We start from the raw sequence: 16,112 nt of genomic DNA on the forward strand, positions 1-16,112 counted from the left end.
CAAGGGCATTTGCAGCATCAGGGCCAGAAAATAATAACTAAAAGATAGTTTGTCACTGTCTTCTAGTTCCGAAATGACTAATGAAAGTATTCTTATGTGTCATTACGCTTTAATGGACTCTTTTCCTCATAAGGCTATGTTACTAGCCTCTAAGTCTCTTGATGCAGATCCAATGCTGTTCTTGTTTCCAGCTATTCTCAAGAGTTGATTTCTAAGTCTTCAAGCATTCCGGCATCTTGGCAATTGTTTGATAGTGGATAATTTTGCTGCTTGCGTCTCAGCAGCATCGTTAACATGTATGTTGTTTATAGAGACTTTTCAAGGCTGGTTGACAGCAGTTCTTCCTAGGTAATTCTAAACCAGTATATAGGTTTGTGATGGCAGTGGAATTCTTGCCAAGGATTTCTTTAAGTGTATTGCTCTGATTTTGATAGTTTATGCTACCCTATTAATGGATAATATAATTTCTTATTCATGTATAGTCAATAAAAATTTGACTGTTGCTGTCAATTTTAAAATCAAGGAAACCATTTGGGCAGGCTTTGAGGAAATTCATGTTATACAGAAATCCAACTGAGCTGGTGGTAATGATCCTTTCTGATTTTACTCATAACCTGTGAGTGATGTCAGTGACTGAAAAGAACTATAGGAACTTAATGGTTATGGACAAAAAGTGATTTCCCCTACCCACAGAAGCATCTCGGTGTGTGTGTGTAGGGACTGTTCACTTTGCAGGTAGCACACCTAGGAGATTGCTGAAACAGAGCAGTAGTGAGCACTAGTGAAAATCTCTTTCAAGAAGAGATTTATTTGTTTCCCCTTCCCAGTTTCAGCACACACAGGTTACACTTCTGGCTTTAGATGCACCTCTTACTAAAAGTGAAAAAATGCAGTGTGAAAAATTAGATTAATTTGACTCAAAAGGAAAAACTAACTCTGTTGGTGAAGGCAGAGCACAGCCAGTGTTGGAAGCCTTCCTTAAAAGCAGTGACATAATGCAGGGCTGGCCTTTGAAAGTTTGTCTTACCAGTTTGTGCCTATGGCAGCATAATCTAAAGATAGTTCCTGGGGCTAGAAAAGGCAATGCTTTGATTTGAGGATTTTTTCCTTGAAAAATTCAAATATGCGGGAAACAACACAAGTGTGAATTCTGTGCATCTCTAATGAGTTGCAAGTACCTTTTTTGTAGGTTTGTTAACTGGACTTCAGCTTCTACCTTTTCAAAGAGCAGGAGTTCCCAGTGAATACTCCTACTGTATAGACTCTCCATAATACGTTAGTCTTTAGGGCAGTGTTCAGTGTTTGGCCGCAGGTTACAATCTCATGCAAAATCGATTTCCCAGTGGTTTTATTTTTGCAATTTCTGTTAGTTGTTGGCATTTGAATGAATTTTTAGTTGGCATGTTTTGGTCTTGTATTTTGTCGCAAGTCATTTGGAAGTTGAAACTCTCTGACACAGTACGGTGCCTAGATGCATTATGGATTTGATGTGGTATGTATGTCAGTTCTCAGTTTAGGACATATTTGAGAGTGTTTCATAATCTTTATTGTTGTTATATTAATGCATTTGTAATAGTTCAAACGAAAGGATGGTTGTGTTCTTGAAATAACTACTACTGTTATTTTGTGAAGTTCAGGAAGGGTTTTTTGCTCGTTATGCTTTGCCAGCACAATGTCTTATCTTGCAGGGGCTTGTGAAGTTCTGTGAGATGTTTTCTCTGTACACTGAGAAGAGCAGGCAGCAAAGGTAGCTTACCTTTCCTTTTTCTCTTGGAGACAAAACTTCGTAAAGAGCCCTAGCTGAACAAGCAGTGTGCTGTAGCCTGGTACGAGCATGTGTAAATGAAAGGAAGATCCCTGTCTATTTGATCCTTGTTGTTTCTGCTAATATTGCCAACAAGTGTGCCTTTAATAATGTGTCTGTCTATACTGGGAACAGGGTGAAGTTTTTAGCCATAAATAATGAGCTGTTTGCAATTATTAGTGTCCTGGACTGGACTCAAAGGGTTTACTCAGATGAAAGGCTCCCATTATTATCCAGTTAGTATCTAGATTCCATTATTATCTTTCTTCTTGTAACTGCACTCCCTGTTTTTAACTTTTATTTGTTCTGACAGCAAAATGATTAACATTCTGCTTGATTAAAAAGAAATCCCAGTGTAGTCTGGTTACCTCATTTCCTGCTCTTCAGTGTGGTGGTAGAAGGTCTGGATTTTAGTACTGGATATTGGGCAAAAATAGCTTTAAAATGATACCAACATTTATATAGTGAGAAAAACAAGTGGAAAAGCCAAGCCCTATGCTATGTTTTAGTGTTTAGGTAGTGCGTGTTACATTTTTGTATATAATGTTACTCTAAAGATGTTTGCAAAGCAGAGCTTGCAGGAATGCTGGGCTGCTTTGCTGTAATCACATTCCTGTTGCAGCATGTTGTCCGGGTCTGATATGACATCAATCTGGATGTAATAGATACAGAGTTAAGCAGTTTATTTTAGGATCTGAAACTCTTCTAAGAATAGAGAGGCTCTCCTTTACACAAGAAAGGACAAGTAAATTAAAATGGGATGCCAGGGAAGGAAAAATAGGGGAAAAGCAAAGTGACAGAAGTATCTAAGAAAAAACAAAAAAGGAAAAATCCTACAGTCTGGTCCTGGTGGGGTTTGAAGCTGAGGTGAAACACATGAAGGGACCATTGCATATGGATTCTTTCCTCAGTGCAGGGGCAAGCAGGTGATGGAACATCCTGGAAGGCTGAAGTCTTGCAATCTAACCTACAAAAATAACCTGTGTAACTTTCCTTGCTAGCAGTCTGTAGGTTTAATTCAGCAGGGGGGTGAATAAAAAATCTACGTTTTCTAATGCAACTTCTTAGTTTTGCTATAACACTGGCAGATGACTTTCCGCAGTGCCCCAAAGGGTAAGTAGGCTCTTCAGCACTTCCCCATGGTTATGTGAGCAGGATCAGTAAACCCTGGGTAGTGATGTGACTGCTTCTGGTGGCGTCTGTTTACACCAGGGGCCTAATCATAGAAATTTGTATGGGAGGAGCTCCCCAAGTCAGTCAGTCAGCTCACTTAAAGGGCTACAGCAGTATACCAATTAAAGTTAAGGTTGTTGGACGTTGAGGGTGTTTTTCTTGTTGTATGGAAGATTCCTATAATATGTGTATCTGTTGGGTGTGAATCTAGCAGGAGATTTAGAACCTAGATGTGTTTTAAAATATTCACAAAAATGTCTCTACTAGTGTAACCTTGAGAACACAGATTTAATTTCATGTGTTACCCCACCTGCCTCAGTTGCTGCTCGGTAGGTTTTCTGTCATGGCTTTCTTGTGATGTTTCTGTTTTTTATTCATTTTTTTAACTTAGCAGCTGGCATAGCTACTAAAGGGGTATATGCAAAGTTTTAAGTGTTAATTTCTCCTACAAGTCTTTTGCTTATTTGTCTTTTAAAATAGAACAACTTCAACCAGCATGCTGTCTCCATTTATCCTGATGTCATGTTGTCAGTTTGTCTTGATTTGTCAATAATAATGTTTTTTATAATCCTGTATCATTCCATAAATTCTCTGTAACAAAAATACTGACACTTGTCTGAATTTACAAGTTCTTTTTTCTTTCTTTGTTTTTCTTCTTCTGACAATTTCTTTCTTTGAGAGCAGGAGTATGTTATGGGCAACAACCTTCAGTCCACAAGTCAGGATGGTAGACTGTGAAAGTCTTATTCTGTAATAGACTGTGAAAGTCTCATTCCAGTATTATGTAGGACATAATTCAGAAGGTAAATAAGATGAACATACTAGTTCATACGAATACAGAATGATCTGAAGGCTTAAGGGGTGAATAACAGGACATCGCTCTGCCTCTTGGGGAATATTTGTGTTGATTTTTGGTGAGCTTTCTGTAACTCTGTAATTTTAAGTAAAAACTTACCAGTCTGAGTTGCAAAATTTCATGAAACTATCATTTTACATCATCCAGGTGGGCTTCCATCAGCAGTAAAACCCCCATAAATACCTTTTACAGTGGATGAGGATGTAGCTGATTTTGCTACCCTCTCAGGTGTTTGCATGGCACGTTCCTTTCTCTTGCGGTATGCCTGCCTCAAGAACTGCTGTGCAACAGCTTATGCTGAAAATAAGATTTCCAGTTGTTGTGTGGTTTCTTAGCCTCTTGGGGCTGAGCTGCAGGCCTGCAGCAGGCAGGTGAACCTTTGCCCTGTGTTGGACGGCAAACCCTTTTGCAAGTGTTGCTGCAGAATGAAAGGAATTTTCCTTTGTGTCTTCAGGGTTGACTTTCCTTTGATCTTGTGTGTGTGTGTTTTTTGTTTCTTTTAGTTATGTTTTATTTTGGTTTTTTTTATAGCTGATTAATAATTTATTATGATTTGCATGATCTTTGATGTAACATCCATATCCTTGTGTTCTCTGGTATTTTTCCTGAACTATGCAAAAGTGAGAGTCCGTGTAAATATGAGACCCTCATGCTAATCTGTCATATCAGAAACTGATAGCTTTTTCCCTTGCCTTGTGTCTGCTCGGGGTCCCTTGGTAGTTCTAAGGAAGCAAGCAGCCTGATCCACCTAAGGATGCTTCCTTAGGACCACCATGACATTGTACCCTCCGTCCAGATGTAGGTGTCATCATCAGCATGAAAGCAGCAGAAGCCTGCACACAAAACTGATTTACAAGGTCTTGCTATTTTTGGTGAGGATGCTACAAGCAAATAAAATGGAAGGATAGGAAGGTCCTTCAGGAAGGACAAGCAGAGGGAGATAAGGAGGAGTTGCTGTCCATGTCAGTGCATCAAGCTGAAGTGCATGAAGCTCCACTGGGAGATGGATGAAGAGCCAACTGAGAGCTTGTGGGTCAGGATTAAAGGGAGGGCAGGGAGAGGGGGCATTACAGTGGGGGCCTGCTACAGGCCACATGGCCAGGAAGAATCTACTTTGCTTAATTTTCAAGTAATTAAAAAACTGCGTACTATATCAAATACATAAATAAATCACTTGGTAGGCTGCAGTCTTTCTGAGGAGAAACACAATCATGGAAAGGCAGAAGTAGAAACATCATCTGGTTTTAATAACAACATCTCGTTTCATTAGAGACAGAGATAAAGCGGAAAAGAGTCTATTGAAGTCACTTTATTATTCTCAGCTAAAAAAAAAACAAAAAAGGAACACCTAGATTATTATCTTTAGTACTTCTGGTTAAGTGATAAGAGAAGGGGTATTAGGTTAAAATTTGTCATGACTCGTTCAGACAAAACTCTTTTTCAGTATTAAGAAAGAGTGCTATGATGATCTCATAATATGATAATAGCTTATAATTTCATATTATTTGACAGAATTACCTAGGATTTATTTGGGTTTTGTCTGGTTTGAGTTCTTGTCTTTGTTTTTCCTCTGCCTTCAGTTGTGAGTACTGTGTTCTAGGTAACTTTTTTTTTTCAGTGATTGCTTCTTTTTGTCAGTAGTTACGTATTTGAGCCTCTCTCTAGGTAAGGTTTTAAAATACTATCTCCTCAAGGTCAGATCACAGTTCAAAGTTAAACTGGCAGCTGTCTGTTGGTTGTACCTTACACCTAACAATGGAAGGCTCTGATGTTAGGTGGGTCTTTTCTAGCCATTGATCGTTGAGTAGTTCTGTGAAATGTTTTATGCTAAAATGAAGTGTTTTGTACCGGGAATTGAGAATTCCTGCACTGTGGACACCACTGCAGTGATACTGTGGCCCTGGAAGTTCACAGGAGAGCTAGTGACTTGTTTCCTCCTGTCCTCACTGTCACTTGCCATGTGAGAGTCTGGTAGTGCTCCAGACTCTGCTTCAGAGGAGGAATGAAATTATGAATGAGGGGATAACTTCTCATATCATCCTGAACATATTTGTTCTCCCTATGTTTTGTGATCTATTGTGAACGGCCCATAATTGCAGAGCGGTGGTTTTGATTCTTCACCTCAAAGACACAGATGCCTCTATACAGCTTTACTAATGCTTCGAGGGTCTGTTTCTGAGCACTTACATTTTGCTTTCAGTTTAAATCTTATCTTCTTAGAATTCAAAAGAAAACAAACCAACCAAAAAAACCCACCAAAAAAAAAAAATCAGAGTTTGCTAGTTATGTACTTCCTAATACCTAATCAATCATAGCAGAGTTAAAAGAACAATAGAAAACTGTACAAGAAAAGCCAGGCTTCTGAATGTAAATCTGTAATACAGTTTTGCATTATAGATTTACAGCATCAGTCCTTTCAAAAGGACAGGGGTTAAGCTTGTTGTCTGGCGTACCATACCTGTGTTTCAAATACCAAATGTACATTAACACATGGCACTACCAGTCTGTATTTTAACATCTCAATGGGCTTAAAAGCAAGAGACAGCTCAGCTATGAAAGTGTTTCTGAAAAATCACTCAAGCAAACATCTTACCTGTAACATGACTTTTTTAAAAGACTTCATAAATCTTCGTGACGTAATTCTAACAAAATGGCATTAAGAATAAAAGTTATTTTGACCATGAAGAAGATTGTAAAGACTCTTTAGTTTGAATCGAGGGACTTACTTGAGTAGCTCTTATCTTTGTGCAACGGTAGTGATTTTAATATGTAGGAAATGAGATACACATATGTTCTCAGGTCAGTGGTCTATGTATTCTGCTGGTTTGTTGCTGGAGAAAATTTACTATAGCAGCAGGTTGCGCTTCAGTGTCTTCTGATGCAAGTTGCTTTGAGCTCTACACAGTGACTGCTTTTATTGTACATTGATATCAACTTTGCTGTTTAATCTAGATATTTTTTCTGTCGGTCCATTCTTAAATTGTTATTTTTTTTTTTATTTTTTTACCTTAACAGTGGCCCAGGAGTCAAAGGCTAAATGTATTCTGGCTTTTAAAACCCCAGCTTTTATAGTTCCATCAGTCTTTAATCTCAAAAAGGGTGGGGGATTCATTGGTCTTCTCTAGTGAAGCAGGGCATTAGGAACACATGGCTGCTTCTCTGCCCTTATTTTATATATAGTTTGAGTAATGTTACTGGTAATTCATTCTTTCCTGAAGCTTTATAGTTCTAACCAGGGTTTCTTCTTGTACTCAAGTCTCTTCAAGTCTTTAATTTACATTGTCCTTCTCTGCGTCTTTTCTATTTGATGTATCCTTTTTCAGATGGGGGTGACCAAAACTGAACACAGAATTCAAAAGTGAACACACACTATTCAAGGTGAGGGAATATCATTAGTTCTATATAAGACATAATAATTTTTGGTATGTCTTTCTCCTTTAAAAATAAATACTGATGTCCTGTTTATTTTTGCTCCCAATTGTAAGATACTTTTAATGAGTAATCTGTAAAGTTGTCTAGAGTGTTGTTGGTGTTTTTGTTTTGTTTTGTTTTGGTTTGTTTGTTTGCTTTTTTGTTGGAAAGTTGGTTAATTTATAACTTACCAATTCTTATGGGTAAGTAATTAATGAAAAATGTATGTTTATTTTCACTATGGTTTACTATACACCATGTATGATCTACTGTCACTGTGTTGATCTGATTGCATATTTGAAATTCCTTCTGAAGTCCATAACAAATGCACTAGAGAGGCAACTGTTCTTTGTATCCTTCATCATCCACAGATTTTGCCATTACATGATTCATTCGCACTGCATCCTTCAGATTACTGAAGTGTATTTGCCTGTGGGTTTTTTTCTGACTATTGCTACCTTGATTCAGATCCCTCTAGCCTAGGGTCTTTCGTATATTCTCGCAGGTCTCTTGAAAAGGTTGCTCTCCTCCACTTTCATGATAAAGACTGGTAGTTGAAGAAAATGAATGGTACATGACAATACTCATTAGAATGCCTATTACCACCTCTCATTAACTTATTCACTGCATCTGATCAATTTCTTAGCCCTCCTTTCCTTGGAAGAAGAATTAGACATCTCAGAACCCATATCTGGTTATTCCATTCACAAAGTGTATGCTGGCATTGTACTGGTAATGGGAGTGTGGAGGGCCAAAGTGTTATTCTCAGGTTTGTAATTTGATTTGACTTTAACTCTTGCAAATTGGGTTTGTTCACATGAATTCTCTTGATCCATGGGATGACTTTGACCTACCCTTTTGATGACTTCTTTGCATTAGTATTTGTTACAGTGATGATGGTGTGTTGTATCCAGAGCAGATAATTGTTAGGCATTGTTGCAATGAACAGCGGTAAATAGGGGTAGTAACTTTTGGCTTATGAGGGAAGAGTATAAATCTGGTGTTGCATGCTCATATTAGAAACGTCTCCATTTACCTTCAACTGTATAAATTTATAGAAGCCCAAACTTATGGAGAGCCAGTACTAAAGTTCTTATTCAGGATGTTTGAAATCGCAAAGTTAAAATGGCTTGACTAGGCTTATATGCCTGCTTGGAAAGAATTTTGCTGCCAGACCTTTAATGAGGAGTTAGCACTGCCAAGGATATACAAGCATTCCTAGTGTCTAGCATCTTTGGAATAAGCAATTGCACTTGGGAAGGAGCTCTGTGCTCCTCATAGAAGCACTGTTGCCTTCAGCTTCTGGTGTGGAAGTTGGTACAGGTGGTAGCTAAAGGTTTTGGTCTTGGAAAAAGGTCACATAGATGTGTTGAAAATAGTGGGAGACAGGAGGGAAGGAAGGCTATTTATATACTCTTCACTCATCTGGAGGGTGGCAACCTGGTGGTCAATAAATAAAATGGTGGCATGTGGGAGACAATAGATGTTTCATACTGCCAGAAGAGAAATAGAAATAAATATTGCTCAGTCTTTTTAATCTCACTTCCTTGATCTGTAAGGGGGGTTTGTGTAGTGTTTGTGTTACAGGACCTCCAGTGGGAACAGAGTTGAGAAATTACTCATGCATTCAACAGAACTTTTCATAAAATCATCAGTTCTGGGAAGCTGCTGGTTTTACTGTTTTTTGCTAGGGAAAACACTTCCTTTCCCTCTTTCTGGGTCCTAGGTCAGGTGCTGAGAAGTGTGGAGCACTGGTCTTGCCTCTCTTTAAATATGTCCCTTTTCTTTAGACTTCTTAGTGCTTTTACTGGTATTGCAGAACCAGTTGGTACCCATGAAAAACTTTTTGGTCATCATATCTGCCCTTATCCTCCTTTAATTTGCAATCCTATCCCTCAAATGATATGAGCGACAGGCTGACTGTGGCTATTTTTATAGGGTGCACATATTAACTGTTGAGTAAATGTAAGAAGTTTTAAAGAGCTTATTTTAGCAGAAGCATTTGTTAAAGCCCCTGTATCCATAGGCTGTGTGTATATTCATTAAGTATTCAGGGTTGTAACATAATACAACAAAAGGAAGCATATATTAGCAGAGATCTGTAACAACCGTGCACAGGCTGCCACCCAGCCGGTGGCTGAGGGCAGACGTTGCTTACTGCTATTCCTAGTCTTGTGGCATCTAGATATATTAAATTTATTTCTTGGATAATGAACCTAGCTAACACTTACTGCAGTGTCATGATCCCACATCACAAAAATACATATGGTTGATCCCCAGAAGTTTACTGTAATCAAACCACTGTTGATGAGTGCAACCTTGGAGCTTGGAGTATGTCCGTGTGCAGCATCTGCCAACTACTCCATGTGAAAAGGAATGATGATGTTTCAGCTCTTCATCTGCTGTATAGCCACAAAATAGCTTCTGTGTCCCAATGTAGCATGAAAATAAGAATCTGTTCCAAATCCTTTACAGGTTGGTGAATTGAAGACTATTTTGATAAGAGTAAATGTCAGAGGAAAAGATAAATGAGAATATGTAGGAATTCATTGTGGTTGGAAATTGTTTTGTATGTGGAAGGTCAGTGTGATACACCAGGTTGTGCTGAAGCCTAAGATTGTTAAGCTGTTATATGAGTGATAAATGGTGATTTTCCCCACCAGTTGCAAGGGCAATTACCCTGATAGTTTTAACCACCTTCCCACTGTTCTGCGACATGTTAAGCTAACAGATAGTCTGTTTTAAAAGGAAATCACTTCATAGTGTGATGCTTGAAATAATACTTTACGTCTCCACGTATCTTTCTCTATTAACATGAAGATATATTTTAATTCTTTTCCCATTTGTTAGTAGATTAAATGAACTGGGATGAAAGGTTTAAAAAGCACAAATGCAATTAAAATGGGTATCTGTGACATACTTGAGTTGTGTTCCATGTGAACAAAGATGTTAAAATCCCCTTTAGCAGCTGTGCTAATGCCATTTTTTCCTGGTTTTTGAGTACAGAAATAAACTGAGATGCTGTTGGTTGAATAATTCACATCTATTTCAGGTGAAAAATAAGACCTGGTTTCTTTAGAAAGTGCAGTGTTTTCATGTATGTGATTTAAAGATTGATCACATTGAACTGATTTGAGTGCATTAAGGGATTTGCAGTTATGTAATTAAATAGATATTTTAAAAAGCTCTAAGTGTTCTGTCCAGTTGAGAAGTGTACAAGTGGATTTTCAGATAAATCTTGTTGTTTGGTTGGTTTTTGGGATAAAGACCTGTATTTGTGTTTAGAACAGAGTTACAGGCATATAACATTGAGTGGATGACTTGTTAAGGACATACTGAAGGAAAGGCAAAAGTGGTGGATCAGTGACGTGCTGGTTTTCAGGCATATCAATAATTTAATGTATGTAGGAAACTGATACTTGTAGGAAAAAAAAACCCCAGCATCTTGGAGCTGTAAAGTTTTGCCATGGATAAAGAAAAATGCAGTTACTGATGCTGTGATTTTACTGAAATAATTAGCCTGGGTTTTCAAATAATTTTGAAATTTATTTGTTTTCAAATAATTTTGAATTATTTTCAGGTTTATCTTTTGTTCTTTGTTTTGGGTTTTTCTTTGTCATGTTGAATTGCTGAATTACTGTTTTTCCCCAAGGAAGAAATTCAGTAACCATGTTTATTTGCAGAGCACCAGAGATCATACTGGGATTGCCGTTTTGTGAAGCCATAGACATGTGGTCGTTAGGGTGTGTGATCGCAGAGCTGTTTCTTGGATGGCCACTGTACCCAGGAGCACTGGAATATGACCAGGTAGTAAAATATATTTCACAAGCATGTGCACACTTCCAGTAACTAAAGAATTTCAGATCGTTGCATCCAGGATTTCAAATGTTCATAATATCCCCTATGAAATAGTATTTCTTCAAGTCTGTTCAGTGCTTTTAATTTAGTCTTTCTTGATTGTCCTAGAAACATAAATCTGCTTCTAGACAGAACTGTGTAATGCTGCTTTTCTGAATTAAATTGCAAGTTTTCCTTTTTGTTTTTGTTTTTGCTTTTGTTTTTCCTGTCTTTCAAAGTAAATGTTAGTACTGGAGCTGCTTTTCCTGATGCAAACCAAAGCTTGTGGGCACCATCATTGCATTATAATCTCTCTTTTACTTGCTAAGAGGCTGACTCTTGAATGCCTGTTCGTATGTCAGGATTAGTTGTCTTCTGAATACTTTCTGATGCTTTCTGGAAATCCAACATAGCTCAAAGATTTTAGAGCCTATACTTTATGAGGAACAAGAATCAGCCTTCACAACAATACTGTTTATATGCAATTGAAAAGCTTGAAGCTGTGCCATTTGTTTTGTTGGAATTTTAAGCTACTGACACCATTGGCGTAAGTGAGATGACTTAAAAAAAGAAAGTTGTAGAACACTTTCTATTTAGAGCACTTAAGAGAGAGAAGGCTTTAATTTTCTAGCATAATGCGGTCATTTGGAAGGAGCCTAATCAGTATTCTGACTATCCTCAACTGGTTTGGAACTTTGACAGTGAAGGAGTCCCAGGTATAACAATGTTGGCTTTTTAGTAACTGTTGCATCCTTGGTTCAACATTCAGTCCAGGGGCAGTTCCCCCCAGTGTGTTCTTCAGGTTATTTAAATCGTGATCCTCATGTAGTGAGTGAGCTTTTGGCTCCCTGTGCTTACAAATCAGACTACTTTTCTAAAAATTAATTTGTTAAAACCACTGTGAGTGGATATATTGGTAACACTTCATATTTCAGTTTACTTCATTTACACATAATTCAGTGTTTTGCAGAAGTAAGCTATGGGCTGATGCTTTGATGTGTTTAGAAGACCTTCATGCAGGGTATTGCTGTTAAAATGGAGAATGAAAGAGGAAACAGCTAACCACCATATAATTCACTATGCTGTTTAAGGAAGAGGTGGTTTTCAGAAGGAATCTGTAATGCTGTCTCAGAAATTTCCAAGAACTTGGCAAATTTATTTGCATCTAGTTTTGAAAGAAACCACAGCAGAAGATCTGAACTTTCAAGTTAAAGAAAACAAAGGGAGGGGTGCAGAACATGTGATTTCCGGCATTGCATCCACTTTTGATCCCTGTACTGCTGTAACTAGCTGTTAAAAGGGATGCTGCTGAGGGAAAGGAAGGACTTGTAAGCCCACTTCATGGTCTTCTGATCATGGTCACACATGTAGGCATATGCTGCTTCTGGATGTGGAACAAAGCTTTGGACCGAGTCTTCAGTTGCTTGTGATGAAGTAGGGGTTTGAATGGTTGAAAAGACTGTGTCTCGATTCTTTCCTCAAATTAACTTGTCATTTGTCATAATGGCAGCAGCCCAGATTGTTAATTAATTTGTGCCAATAGGCTTACATAGCTGTGAGCCTCTGGCTGTTGCACAGAGAGCAGTAACAGCATAAATCTCAGTCTCGTGATTATGAGGATCTTTTTTCAGAGTGATACAGAGTCTCATTTGTAGAGATAAGACCTCCCTTCTCCTGCAGCGCTGCAGCCAGCTTGTCATGCAGAAAGCTGAAGCAGATGAAGGCGGTCGAGTACGGTGCAGTGTCCATACTTCATAGTGCTGGCTGGCTTGTGTTTGTGCAGCTCAAGCAAGCCAGGTCATTAGGACATTGTATTTCTGTCACTTGTTTCTTGCCATCATAAGACCAGGGCCAGCATGGCTCACCCTCTAGATACTGCCAGACAATGCATGTAAACAGCATTGTCACCAGTGGCAGCCACCTGTCAAGATGCTGCTGTACTTCATGCAAATGACTGCATGGATTAAGGTTAATCTTCATGCCTGTAGATTTTCTGTTTGCTTTATGAGTGAATACTGGCTTTAAAAGATGTCTAGTTAAAGACAAACATAGCATTCAGGTTTGCTGGAAGCATCAGTTAATAACTCATTTAGCAACTTGCCTCATCCTCATATTTGAGAAGTCCTTGTGGAAGAGGAGCTGTAACCTGCAGCAGTAAGAATTACCTTCCTTTAGTCAGGCTCATCATTGTGCTCAAGGAAGTCTTCAAAACTTGCTTCAAATAAGTCCGATTCAGGGGTTTCCTCAGTGTACGTGAGTACAGCAGTTGTAGAAGATGGCTGCCAAGGGAATTCCTTTCCTCCTGCTATGTGGTGCATGTCACAGAGTAAACGAACAGGCAAGGGCTTTGTACTGTATTTCCCCCTGTCCTTCTGGTACATGGCAACCAATGTGCTAACTCTTGAAAGGAAGCTCTTAGTTACTATTTGTGATTACAAGCAGTAACAGCTGTACTTCTCAGTGGGAAATGGCTGTGTCTTTAATACTCATTAAAACCAGGCATAGGTGCTTAACTGCAAAATTTTTGAATTAATGCATCATCTGTTTTGCCTTAATTTTTAAGACATTTATATTATGCTTAGAGAACAGCTAAATGAACTAGAAACATTGCTAGTCAGAGTGGGATTATCTTTACTCCCTGATGAACAAGAGGTAACGGCTCAAGTTGCACCAGGGGAGGTTTAGACTGGATATTAGGAAAAATTTCTTCCCCAGAAGGGTGGTTGGGCATTGGAACAGGCTGCCCAGGGAAGTGGTGGAGTCACCATCCCTGGAAGTGTTCAAAACCCATATAGATGAGGCCCTTAGTGACATGGTTTAGTGGTGGACTTGGAAGTGCTGAGGAAACGTTGGACTTGATGATCTTAAAGGTCTTTTTCAACCTAGTTGATTGTATAATTCTGTGTAGGGATTTATGGAGGATGCCAAATTCCAGAAGTTGGCAGCATTGCATTTAGTTCCATCCCACTTCGTTCTGTCATTTCTTCGGCGGAAGCCTTGTATTTACTTTTCCTCTCTACTGCCAGTGAGTTTTTTCTCCTCTCAGGTGCTCCTAGCTCACAAGTTCTCTGTCTTCCATTGAATTCATCTTCTTATCCCCGGTTTCTGGTTCAGTGTATTTTACCACTGTCTCCTGTTGATTTTTTTTTTCCTTTCTTCCTTCCTCTCTTATCCCTCCCTGCTCCACCTTTTCCAAGGGCTGGGCCCACACCAGCAGCCCCTTTGTGGAGGTGTGATGGGAGCATGCCCAAAGTCCTTCAGCCCTTGCTCCTCTCGCGCCTTTAGCCCTGACTGCTGGAATTCTTACTGCCTCCATCCTGACCTGCAACAAACTTCGTTTTCCATTATTGCCAATCTTTATTCCAGTGTTAGGTTTCTCTTCTATGTAAGGTGCAGTTGTCCAAACCTGGCGCTCTGAGGGTGGTTGATTTTGCCAATTTTTAAATGAAATGGTGAGTTTTTAACTGGATCAGATTTTGAACATCGGAGATTAATTATTTCCCTTTTTTCTCTTTCTTTCTGTCTCAGATTCGTTACATTTCACAGACTCAAGGTTTGCCGGGAGAGCAGTTGTTGAACATGGGGACGAAAACCGCAAGATTCTTCTGTAGAGAAACGGATGCACCATATTCTAGTTGGAGATTAAAGGTAAACAGTATAAGGTAGTAGAAAACTGCATATTATTTTGTGAACAGAGAAACCAGAGAGACGAGAAACCAGAGAGACAAAGATTCACTCGAATGCTGTTGCTCCCTTCTGCATCTCCTGTGTGTTTTGCCAGTCATTGCTCTTTATCTCTTCCATTTTTCCCATTTCCCAAAATCAGCACCCCAAGCTCATGCCCGCGTTTCCTCCCTCCAGAGGTACTAAATGACCGTTGTTTGGTTTGTTTTGCCTCTTACCTGGTTACTGCTTTTCACTTCACTTTTAAGAATTTGTCTCTGAGGTGCCTAAACTGCTTTGGCAAGATTCATTCAAAACCAGCTCCAGGATCAGCAGGTCCTGGGAGAAAAAGGAGGTGAAGAAACGACTGTGTGCAGCTTGTTTCCTTCCGATCTGCTAAAACAGTCCTTGCTAGCTGAAAGCTGCAGTACTATGAAAGCAGATGAAATATAAAATACGTACTTTTGGTGGTCTGCGCACCTTGCTTCTCTGTGAGCAACATCATTGATGGGTGGTTACATTCACTCTTGTTTCCAAATTCAGTATTTAAAATATACCGTGTGTATATACAGAAGTATAAAGATAACTAGAAAAAGAAAGCAAAGAGAAACTGAACAGAGTCTGCCTGGTTTTTAGTTTTTTTTCTTTTTCGCAGTGGTGTATTGCTGCTGTTTGGAGTTAAAGGTCTGAGTTTTAGGAAATGGGTAAAATACAAGTAATAGGAAACTTGTGATGAATAAGTATAAGCTCGCAAGAGAGTTGTTAAACAACTCTGCCAGGCTTTCAGCACTTCCTGCGTGATTTACAAACTGTCTATTGTAGTCCAGTACTGTGGTCGGTCGGACCTGAAATTTATTAAGTTTTTTATTTTGATTTAGAAAATGAAAGTAGTCAGCAAAGCAGCATCCAAACACACAACTGAAATATTAACTAGAAAGCCCACCCAAACGAATATATTTTAGGTCAACACTTAAAGTTACTTTGTAGTTACAAGTGACCTTTGTTGTCAACTTCTAAACTCGGCTTTCCTTTTCTGTTTTGAGACATTGGAAGAGCATGAGGCAGAGACAGGTATGAAGTCTAAAGAGGCCAGAAAGTATATTTTCAACAGTTTGGATGATATAGTGCACGTGAGTATGAAAGCATTCTTCCTTTGCCAAAGGGTGGGAGTGAATGGTGACTTGAAAACGTCTTTCTTAGTTTTGAAATAAACGCCTTTTAGAATATTGTTGTGCATCAGTCGTATCTGTTCTTCTCTCTATATGTTACTCTGAGGAAAATGTCTGTGTCAGCCCTTTGGGCTATTTATAAAGATCTTACTTGTCATTGCTTGTGTTTAAACATTGCTACTTGTCCTTATGGTGGGGC

General features: G+C 38.9%; 1 protein-coding gene across 3 annotated transcripts in view; it reads left to right on the forward strand.

Moving 5' to 3' along the window:
* Positions 1-16,112, forward strand: part of HIPK3 (homeodomain interacting protein kinase 3) — a 105,474-nt gene that overhangs the window by 72,450 nt on the left and 16,912 nt on the right. For all 3 annotated transcript variants that reach the window (XM_080617639.1, XM_080617641.1, XM_080617640.1), the window contains exons 3-5: positions 10,928-11,051; positions 14,610-14,729; positions 15,788-15,874. In XM_080617639.1, coding sequence (XP_080473765.1) covers positions 10,928-11,051; positions 14,610-14,729; positions 15,788-15,874 — 331 coding nt within the window. The remainder of the gene's footprint in view (positions 1-10,927; positions 11,052-14,609; positions 14,730-15,787; positions 15,875-16,112) is intronic.

Source organism: Psittacula echo, assembly GCF_963264785.1.
Source record: "Psittacula echo genome assembly, chromosome: 5".
NCBI classification, from domain to species: Eukaryota; Metazoa; Chordata; class Aves; order Psittaciformes; family Psittacidae; genus Psittacula; species Psittacula echo.